The following is an 11,694-nucleotide window of genomic DNA, read 5'->3' as shown; positions in this document are numbered from 1 at the left end:
GTCAATGTCACTATGAAAAAATGGCCACTAAGGTCATTGCCTCTGAAGCAGTAAGAGTTATTTTTTAATTGGAATTTCCACAAAAAGTTAGGAATATATCAACACTAAGGTGACTGAGAGAAGCCCTGGTGGTGCAGTGGTTAAAGGACTCGGCTGGTAACCGAAAGGTTGGCAGTTCCGACCCACCAGCACCTCCATGAAGGAAAGATGTGGCAGTCTGTTTCTGCAAAGCTTCATAGCCTTGGAAACCCTACGGGGCAGTTCTACTCTGTCCTATGGGGTGGCTATGAGTTGGAATCGACTCGATGGCAATGAGTTTTGTTTGGTTTTTAAAGTGACTGTTTGCTTTCATCTCTGTCAGCAGGCCAAAGTGCACTGAAGTGAAACAATAGTTATCCAAAAGGTCAAAGACCTAGTACCTATTTGATCAACTTGAACTTAGAATCTATAAAATCTCTGGATTCTAAGCTTTCAATTGCACTTACTCAAAGTGCATCAATGGATCCCTTTATTGTCCTGGTGATTTGCCTTTTTTGTTTGATTCTGCTTTCCTTATGGAATCAGAGATATGCCAAAGGGAAGCTCCCACCAGGCCCCACTCCTCTGCCAATTGTTGGAAATATTCTACAGTTAAACATTAAGAACATCAGCAAATCGATAAGCATGGTAAGTGTGATTTGGTTTATTTTCTTTCCATTGTTTGCAATAAGTAAATAAGAGAGTCTTATATTCAAATAAAATATGGGCCCAGACATCAAGCTGTAAAGAGATGATTTAAAAGGCAGAGTAGAATTGCCCCATATGGTTTCCAAGGAGCGGCTGGTGGATTCGAACTGCTGACCTTTTGTTAGCAGCCAAGCTCTTAACCACTGCATCAACACAGAGGGACTGTAGAAGGAGGCTTGGGAGATTGGAGGTGGGGGAAAGCAGTCATGCAAGGGTTCTCTGAGGAAGTGAAGTTGGAGCTGAGACCTAAAAAATGATTAGGCATTAACCAGAGAAAATACAGATATAATTCTGCTCCAACTTTTTCAGTCTGGGAAAGAGCTGCTTGTTAGAGACTCTGAAAGAGGACCAGTGTGGTTGTAGCCCAGAGAGTAAGTAAAAGAATTATGCAAAATGAGATTGGAGAGATAAGCAGGGGCCAGAAGATGAGGGCTTGCTAGGATTTTAAGAATACTGGTATTTATCATAAGAGCAATGTGCTCAAAGTTGTGCCAAGTTAACATTTGCATTTGGAAAAGATCACTTTGGTTGCTTTAAGGAAAATGAATTGCAGCATGGGAAAAGGAGCACAACACTAGGCGGGTATAAATGTAATATCATTTAGGGTACTGACTAAGGTGTCACAACAGAAAGACTCCAACAATACAATAGCTTAAAGAAGACAGGAATTTCTTTGTATCTCACTTAATGATCCAGAGGTAAGTACTGGTACCTCTCCTCTATGACATAATTCAGAGAACCAGATATGTATTCTCAGTCTTGTTGTTTTTCCATGTTGTGTCCCTAGGCTAGTGTTTTCATCATCACAAAGGAGCCATATCCATGTTACCATTTTCACCCATGGGTAGGTGGAGAAATGTAGGACAAGCAATGATCTTTTTAAAATTTTTAAAATTTTATTGTTGTTGTTGAGAATATACACAGCAAAACAGTATATCACAAAATGAAGGATAACTACATCATTACATGACTGCCAACCTACATCATTACATAATTGCCAGACTACATCATTACATAACTGCCAAACCACTGAGAAGCATGTCCTGGCCGAGGTGACATACACTTTAACAATCACACCCTCCTTTTATGAGTAAGCAATGACCTTTCATGTGACAATGTAGAAATTTCATATATCACTTCTGCTAACATAAGTTCATGGAAACTTAGTCACATGGCCATGTCTTCCTTCTAGGGAAGCTGGGAATTGTTTGTCTCTAAGCTGCCATGTTCTCATGTACTATCAACATTGGGGAATTTCTGGTACTACAAAGTGGATGTGGAGAATGGATAATGAGAGACAATTGTTAACTCTACATGGAGAAAGATGGAGGAACTTCCTTTAAACAGGAGGAAAAATACATTATTTATTGTAACTGCTGGAAGGAAGGAAAGTTGGTGTAATTATAGGTTTGAAGAAAAAGTTAATAAAATAATATGAAAAATATGCATAGTATAGCCCCTGTCACATAATAAGAGCTGAATAAAGGATAATGACTGATGATGATTACAATAATGGCAATAACAATATAATAATTAGCAGTTAAATAATATGTATTGTTAAATTACTGGTTCTAAAAGTTGAAATATTTTCTCATGGGTGGATGAAATATTAAAATGTCTCTTCAGTACAGCTAAAAATATTTTCCTCACTTACTTACATTTTTGATTTTGAAATTTTCACTATTTCTTCCACCTCCTTTTACTTTTCAGCTAGCAAAAGATTATGGTCCTGTGTTCACTGTGCATTTTGGTATGAAGCCCACTGTGGTATTACATGGATATGAAGCAGTAAAGGAAGCCCTGATTGATAGAGCAGAGGAGTTTTCTGGCAGAGGAATTCTCCCAGTGTTTGACAAAATCTGCCAGAACCTTGGTATGCTTCTCTTTGGGGAATGAGTGTGATTTTGTGAGTGGCAAAAATTCCAAATAAGCCAAGGAAATGAGAAACTACAGGCATTTAGAGAAGTTCACGAAAACACATTTCACAATTCTAACATAAGCCTATGAACAATTTTTCCATAAAGGATCATTAATCCATATTCAAAGTCTATGAACGTGACACAATGTCCCCATGAAACATTAAATTTAGTGAAAGCAAACCATGTAAACATGAATGTTCTATGAATTTATAATTAAGACAAATTTATTTTAAATTACGGCCAGTTAAGATAATGAGAAAGACACAGAGAGAAAGAAATAGAGGAAGAGAAAGAGGTATGGAGAGGGAAAGACACAAGAGAAGATGAAAAGAGAGGAAGAAAAATTACTAAACTGTCCTATACATCAAACATGTAGAACGCATGGAAGCAATATAGGTTTGGCACATTTCTAGCCTTGCCTTCAATCTTTTATTCTTCTATAAAAGCACAAGAAATGTTTAAATCTATTAGAATACTAAGGACAGGTATGCTCTGATAAAAAGTTCATGGAGAAATATACAGTAAACATGGATTGGAATTGGCATTTGAAAAGGCCTTTTAATTAAGTACTTAAAACATCTTCAATTTGTTTTTGGAACTGACCTTAAACTGTCCAGTTCTCTGGTCGGTCACTGGGTTCTGGTAAGGAGAGATAAGGCCCTGCGGGGTCCTTTTCTTCTCTGCATTGTTCTCCAAGATGCTTCTTGGAAAACTTTCTTGACTCTGGAAATCTGATGTTGAACTCCCTTGGTGCTAAGACCACTTTTCATGAAAATGTTTTAATAAATACAGGGGAAATGTTAAAATGAGAGGGGTTGTCTTTCAAGGACTGTGTCCCTTATCTGAGGAGCATGTGGTCATGAGCCTCCTTCCAATGCAGAAGAGCTGTTTCATTTTCTCTTGAGAGTTGACTCCTCTTGTTGGCTCTCCTAAAATGCACTTGCAATGCAGAAATGTCAGCTCTCAAAATCTAACCTCTGACTAGATCTCAGCATGATTTACTAGCTGTGTGATCCTAGCTCAAACATTTTGCCTCCATGAACTTCAGCATTCTCCTCAGTAAAATTGGGACAAAACATTGGCTTCACAGAGTTATTCTGAGTCTCAGAAGAGCTAATGGATGAAGAAGATTTTAGTAATCTAGAAAACCAAAAGTTCTGACAGTAAAATAATGGGCTAGGTTACGAAAGGGGGCAGATTAGGTAGGAATCAGTGCGATTTCCTGAGGCTGGAATCACTACATTTACATTCCTGTGTAGGTGTCAGTATTGTTTCCTGACATGAAGAGTCCTACGTAGAATTCATGGCAATAGAGGATATTCTTCTCTGTTTTTTCTTCATGTAGGAGTTGTTGCCAGCAATGGAGAAACATGGAAGCAAACTCGACGTTTCTCCCTCATGATTCTGCGGAATATGGGGATGGGAAAGAAGACTATTGAAGACCGAATTCAAGAGGAGGCCTTGTATCTGGTGGAAGCATTAAAAAAAACCAACGGTGAGTGTTACTTCATGTAATTTTCAGTAATAGTTTGGGTAGATTAAATGCGATAGCAAATAGACTAAAATAATGTATGATGACTCCAAAGTATCAGAAGTTTATTTTTTGCTCACATAAAAGCAGTAAGAGGTGAAATTGTTGTCCTAACAGCCTATTGAGGCACAAGGTTGGTAGGGACTTTGATATCTTCAACATGTGATTTCCAGTGGCACCAAGGATTCATCTCTTTTCCTCGTAGTGGGAGGAGCAAAGACCAAGGAAATGAGCAAATAGTGTTTTTAATAGCCCAGGCAAAGAAGTGGCACACAAACTTCTCTCACATTCCATGGACCATAATGCAGTCACAAGGCCACACTTAACTGCAGTAGTTGTTAAGTGACGTTGAGTTGCTTCTGACTCATAGGAACCTATGTACAACAGAATGAAACACTACCTGGTCCTGCGTCATCCTCATGATAGTTGTTATGCTTGAGCCCATTGTAGCAGCTACTGTGTCACTCTATCTCATTGAGGGTCTTCCTCTTTTTCACTGACACTTTACTTTACCAAGCATGTTGTCCTTCTCCAGGGACTGATTCCTCCTGATAATATATCCAAATTATGTGAGACGAAGTCTTGCCATCCTTGCTTCTAAGGAGCATTCTGGCTATACTTCTTCCAACACAGAATTGTTCGATCTTTTGGAAGTCCATGGTATATTCAATATTCTTCCCCAAAACCACAATTGAAAGGCATCAATTCTTCTTCGGTTTTCCTTATGAATTGTTCAGCTTTCGCATGCATGTGAGGCAATTGAAAACACCATGGCTTGGGTAAAGTATACTTTAGTCTTTAAAGTAAGACTTGCTTTTTAACACTTTAAAGAGATGTTTTGCAGTAGATTTGCCCAACGCAATGTGTTTCGTTTCTTAACTGCTGCTTCCGTAAGTGTTGATTGTGGATCCAACTAAAATGAAATCCATAACGACTTCAGTATACTTAAATATTTATCTTATCTCACCAGTGCTATGAATTGGGAGAATTCATAGAGTCTACAACTTGATTATTCATTTATTTTTGAGACTGGTCTTTTATTGCTTAGAACCTATTGAATGAGAGTTTAAAGACCATCTAGATCAAGTTCAAGTTTTCCAGATGTGCTCTGAATGGCCCTGAGGGATTATCCGAAAGAAACACTTCCTCTTTTTAGCCAGAGCAGGGCTGGTTGGGTTTCTACAGGAATTTTCATTTAAATAAAGTATTGCCTTGATCACAGATGATTGATAAAAATGAATGGTTTAACTTTGCCCATAGAGAGTATGTCCTCTCAGCTTCCTGGTCTATGATCAGCCAGACTCTGCTTGATTCCACTTAGCTATGGGAACCTTAAGGGGCAGTTCTACTCTGTCCTATAGGGTCACTATGAGTTGCAATCGACTCAACGGCAATAGATTTTGTTTTGTTTTTTTATGAAACCTCACAATGTTGGGGCAGCCCCTTTCAACACTGGGTAACTCTAACCGTTGGAAGTTTCTCTCACATGTTTAACAGAGCCTTTTTTTGGTAACTTCTACATTTTGTTTCCTGATAGTTTTTTCTTCTGGAGTTATACTGTTGTAGTGTTCATACTGCAGAGGTGGGATATAACTCTCCCACCAAAAAATCGGTTCAGATGTTAAAACTGATGATGCCACACATACACTATCAGGGTATAGAAAGGTTTCTTACTGACATAATGAAGCTTTCCGTGGAGAGCAGGCTGGCTCCCAAGCAGGTCTGAAAATGACTTGAGAGACCAGGGAAAGGAGACTGGCTTGGAGTTTTTTTATGGTGGTTACGGAGTGGGGTTGGAATGAGGGTTCCTCTGCACAGGCTGCGGCTTGTGTGGTTTGAACGTTCTGTTGATATCTAAGAAGGGAGCACCCAGGCTTTTTTATCTGCATCTCCAAATGTTGGGCAGAGGGGAAGAGGAAGGATGAGACATAAAATGTGTCAACAGGCAAACATCAAAAACTCAAGTCATATGCTTTATTATGTATATATATGAAGCCTATTTCCAATGCTATAATGTATTTTTTCAAATATCTGAATATAACTCTAATTTTTCTTAGTATTATTCTCTTTTACAAGGAAAGCACACCCAGTTCTTTCAACTGGGTTTGCAAGATATGATTTCAAGTCTCCTCAGTCTCCTGATTTTCTTGTTAGGTTGCTCAGTTTCCTGTGGGCATCAGGAGAAGATATCCACAATGAGAGCTGAATCTCACACATTTAAAGATATTTTAAAATGACTTCTTTTTATTTATTTTCGTCCTTGTCAATTAGCTGGCAGTTCTTATTTGGAGAATGATGCAAATAGGAGAATACTTGGGGAAAATTAATAAATAAACCAGACCTGATTAGACAGTTTTAGTTGGGGAAACAAAACAAATTTTGTATTAGGCATGTTGAATGTATTGTGATGGTGGCATGTCCAGGTAGTTCTTATTCCTAAAAAATCCGAAAAGTCAATCCTTCTCTATTATTTTAAACAGCCAATTTAAGATTTATATGAAAGCTATGGTCTAACTTTTAACTTCCATTGTTTTTAGGATCTCCCTGTGATGCTACTAACCTCTTGGGCTATGTTCCCTGCAATGTGATCTGCTCCATCATTTTCCAGAATCGTTTTGACTACAGTGATGAAAAATTAGTAACCTTGATAAACTATTTTCATGAAAACGTCAGAATTGTAAGCAGCCCCTGGATACAGGTGAGGCCAAAATTCTCTTTAAATGGAAAACTGTAAATAGTTTTTCAGTGAATCTATTGTTTATGCTTACCCCATCCCTGTGCTTTATTTGGAAATGGCTAAAGCAACGTTTTTTAAACTATCACTTAGTTGTTAAGAGCTTAGCTGCTAACCAAAAGGTCAGCAGTTTGAATCCACCAGCCGCTCCTTGGAAATACTATGGGGCAGTGCTACTCAGTCCTATAGGGTGGCTTTTGGCTATGAGTCGGACTTGACTCGACGGCAATGGGTAGGGAGTTATCAAATCAATTGAATGAGTTCAAATAAAATTTAAAACATGATATACATTAGAATAAAAATAAAAATATAATATTGGATATTGGAATGCATCAATTTCATTAAGGTATTCTTTGGAAAAACCTTTTGTTATGGGTTGAATTGTGTCCCCCAAAAAGATATGTTAAGGTTCTAACTTTGGTACCTGTGAATGTGAACTTATTTGGAAATAGGGTCTTTGAAGATGTAATTATTTAACATTAAGTTATAATGGATTATGACTGATGTCCTTGTGAAAAAAGAAGAGACAAACACAGGCAGAGATACAGAGGGAAGGCAGGCATGTGAAAACAGAGACAGATTGGAGTTATGCTGCCACAAGCCAAGGAATGCCTTCCTTGGGCTACCAGACACTGGAAAAGACAAGGAAGGCTCTTCCCCTAGAGACTTTGAAGAGAGCATGGCCCTGCTGACGACCTGAATTCAGACTTCTACCCTCAAGAAGTATGAGAGAATAAATTTCTATTATTTTAAGCCACTTACTTTGTGGTATTTCATTATGGCAGTCCTAGAAACTAATACCTAAATATGTGCTAGTGGCTTTAGAATTTGGTAATTTGTATATGGCAGAAGAATTTTGAGGTGTTTGATAGAAAAAGCCTAGATCGTCTTGAAGAGACTGTTGGCAGAATTGCATGTTAAAGAAGATTCTGGTGAGGGCTCAGAAAGAAATGTGGAGAACTGTAGTGAAAACTTCTACTGTCTTAGAATATATATATATATATATATATATATATATATATATATCATTGTGAATGGAATATTCTAGAAACATGAACATTGAAGGTACTTCTGGTGAGCATGGTAATGAGAAACATGTTATTAGACACTGGAGTAAGGGAGACTTGTTATAAACTGGCAGAGAACTTAACTGAAATAAGTTCTATTGTTTAGTGGAAGGTAGAACTTGTAATAGATGAACTTGAATATTGAGATGAGGCGATTTCTATGCAAAGTGTGGAAAGAGCAGCGAGGTTTCTACTTGCTGTTTACAGTAAAATGCGAGAGGAAACGCTAAATTGAGGCATGATTTATTAAGGAAAAAAGGAGCCAGAATTTGAAGATTCAGAATATTCTCAGTCTATTCATTTTGTAAAAAAATGAGAAGTGTGCTCTGGAGACAATATCAAGGGTGTGGCTGTAACAAACATTTGCTAAAGAGATTAGGCTTGTCATTTATGGATGCAATCAACCATCCCAGCAGAAATACTTCCAGCATGGACTGAAAGGGATGGAGATGGGATGAAATGAAGGAAGTCTGTCAGACTTCACAGATTCTACAGGGAGGAAATGAGCCACTAGAGCTAGTCAGCTGTGATTATGTGTTATCTTTCAAGAAAAAGGGAAAAATGACTTTGAGGGTGTAGGCCTGGGGGACAGGACAATGCCTTCTTGGTTGCAGATGGTGGGACTAGCACCTCCTGGGTTCCAGAGGCTACGCTGAGCCAAAAGTCAAAGTTGCCTCAGACTAGGAAAACTTAGGGGCCAATGAGACTTCAGTGGGCCCTTTCTGCCCAGACAGAGGGCAGATTGAGCCACATAAAATTACTCTGAAGCTTTGTAATCTAATAGAAGTTGATTGCTGGGTTTCAGACCTCCTTGGGACTTGTGACCCTCTTTTTCCTTCCAATTTTTCCCTTTCAGAATGGGAATTCTATCCTATGCCTGCCCAATCATTGTATTTGCAAGCAGATAAATTGTTTTCTAGGTTTCTCAGATCCATAGATGGAGAGAAATTTTTCCTTACAATGGACTATACTCAGAATGTCACCCATACCTGATTTAGATGATTTTGGGACTCTTTGAGTTGATTAGATTTAGACAAGATTTTGTCTTAGAGTTGATGCTGGAATGGCTGAGACTTTGGGGATGTTTAAATGGGGTGAATTTGGAAAGGACATGAATTTGGGGTCAGGGAGAAGACAGACTCCTATGGTTTGAATTGTGTTCCCCCAAAAGATATGTTGAAATCTTAACCCCTAATATCTGTAAATATGACCTTATTTGGAAATAGGATCTTTGCAGTTGTAATTCAGTTGACATGAGTTCATACTCATGGAGTAAGGTAAGCCCTAGTCCAATATGACTGGTGTCCTTATGAAAGAGACACAGACAGAGAGACAGAGAAAAGATGGCTATATGAAGCAGAGGGAGAGATTGGAGTTGTGCTGCGACAAACCAAGGGATCACTGGAGCTACCAGAAGTCAGAGGAAACAAAGGATTTTCACCTAGAGACTTCAGAGAGAGCATGCCAACATCTGAATTTAGACTTCGCCAGCCTCTAGAAGAGTGACAACTGTTGTTTTAAGCTAGCCAGTTGGTGGTACTTTGTACAGCAGACCTAGGAAACTGATCCACCTTCGTTTCTGATTTTTCATATGTATAGGTGTACAGAATGGTGATGTAAGATGTATTTCTCACTATGGTACAAGGTGAGAAAATGTTAGTAACCTATGTTGTACAGTCATTAACAACTAAAATTCTGCACAGATCATGAAGTCTTGATGTGTTCCACCTGGAAAGCACCCTAGAGAACAAATAGTCTATCTCCTCATTTTTTGAACAGGAAACTGTGACCTAAAGGTATTAATATTTTCAAAAGTAGCCTTGCTAAGACAAGGAATGGAACAGACCTAAAATCCAGATATCTTGACTTGCCCTCTAGTTTGTTACAAGCTACCAACCTGAATAAATTACTTTGATGCCTACCAGGGAATAAAGGGAATAAGGTGCTGTCTAAAGCAGAGGCAGTGAACTGTAGGACCAGCAATGACCAAATGAGTAAGGTAAATGTGCACATTCCTGAGAGTGTAAAATGTCCAAATAAAAATAAGCCATATGATTTGGACACTTCTTTTTTTTTTTTTTAACCATACTTACTATAGCTTTATTACAACCAAAAAGACCACAAATGAAGAGACTTATAGGGTGAGGTCTGGGAGGGGGTAGAGAGCAAAGCATCCATGTCCCAAAGAGGGACACATTATGCTTTCCTGTCCATGGTCACCAACCAGGAAGCTCCATCTGAGCACTTATCTGCTTCAGAACATGTTCATGATAGATTATATCATGTCTCATAAAGCTTAGTCAGCACTGGGCCCCCAGGTGGTCCTCTTGGTCTGGTCGGCCCCCATTTATTAACCTCAGATGATGGTCCATATAGAAGGAACTGTGAACAAGGACCACAACTCGCAACACTTTATCTGATGAATCTTCCTTCTATTCCTCACTTATGGATTTTTTTCTTTTTATGATGAAAAGGTGTTGGATTTTGTCAAATGCCTTTTCTGCATTGATTGAGATGATCATGTAGTTCTTTTGCTTTGCTCTGTTAATGTGGTATGTTGATTGATTTTCTAATGTTCACCCACCCTTGCATTCCTGGAATAAATCCCATGATCATAGTGTATAATCATTTTAATATGCTTTTGTATTTGTTTTGCTAGTATTTTGTTAAGGATCTTCACATTCATATTCATAAGAAATATTGGTTTTTGGTTTTTTTTTCCTTGTGATATTCAAGTAATGCTTGTTTGGCTTTGGTATCAAAGTGATGCTCGCCTCATAGACTCAGTTAGGAAATGTTCCCACCTCTTCTATTTTTTGGAAAAGTTTAAGAAAGATTGAGTCACTTCTTTTTAAATGTTTGGTAGAGTTCCTCAGTGAGGACTTATGGCTCAGATTATTCTTTTTTGGGAGCTTTTCGATGACTGATTTAATCTCTTCACTTATTATGGATTTATTGAGATCTTCTATTTCTTCTAGAGTCAGTATAGGAAGATTTTATGTTTCTAGGAATTTGTCCATTTCATCTAGGTTATCTAATTTGTTGGTGTACAATTACCATAGTAATCCTTTATGATTTTTTTTTATTTCGGTAGGATCAGTTGTAATGTCCCCACTTCTATTTCTGATGTTAGATATTTGCATCTTCTCTCTTTTGTTCTTTGTCAGTCTAGCTAGAGGTTTGTCAATTTTATTTGTCTTTTCAAAACACCAACTTCTGATTTCATCAATTTGTTCTATTGTTTATTTCATTTGTCTCTGCTCTGATCATTATTATTTCTATTCTTCTAGTAACTTTTGGCTTGGTTTGCTTTTCTTTCTCTAGTTCCTCAAATTGTAAAGTTATAGTGTTGATTTTAGATCTTTCTAAAAAAATTTTTTTTATTGTACTTTAGATGAAGGTTTACAGAACAAATAGTTTCTCATTAAACAGTCAGGACACACACTGTTTTATGACATTGGTTAACAACCCCATGACATGTCAACACTCTCCCTTCTCAACCTTGAGGAATTCTTTTTGGTGAAAATATACATAGCCAAAGTTACACCATTTTGAAAGTTTCTACATGTACAATTCAGTGACATTGATTACACTCTTCCAGTTGTGCTGCTATTCTCTCTATCCTTTTCCAAATTATTCCATCATCATTATCTTCAGCTCACTGTCCCCTAGGCTTCCCATCAAAGCTTTTGAGTTGCTGTTGTCAATTTGATCTCA

General features: G+C 37.9%; 1 protein-coding gene across 2 annotated transcripts in view; it reads left to right on the top strand.

Annotated features, from left to right (window-relative positions):
• Positions 1-498: 498 nt before the first annotated feature.
• The window catches only part of LOC101346874 (cytochrome P450 2C21-like), a 26,189-nt gene continuing 14,993 nt past the window's right edge, over positions 499-11,694 (top strand). For both annotated transcript variants that reach the window (XM_004369959.1, XM_004369958.1), the window contains exons 1-4: positions 499-666; positions 2,437-2,599; positions 3,991-4,140; positions 6,714-6,874. In XM_004369959.1, coding sequence (XP_004370016.1) covers positions 499-666; positions 2,437-2,599; positions 3,991-4,140; positions 6,714-6,874 — 642 coding nt within the window. The remainder of the gene's footprint in view (positions 667-2,436; positions 2,600-3,990; positions 4,141-6,713; positions 6,875-11,694) is intronic.

Source organism: Trichechus manatus, unplaced genomic scaffold (assembly GCF_000243295.1).
Source record: "Trichechus manatus latirostris isolate Lorelei unplaced genomic scaffold, TriManLat1.0 scaffold00007, whole genome shotgun sequence".
Lineage (NCBI taxonomy): Eukaryota > Metazoa > Chordata > Mammalia > Sirenia > Trichechidae > Trichechus > Trichechus manatus.
This window is presented reverse-complemented; position numbering and strand designations above follow the sequence as displayed.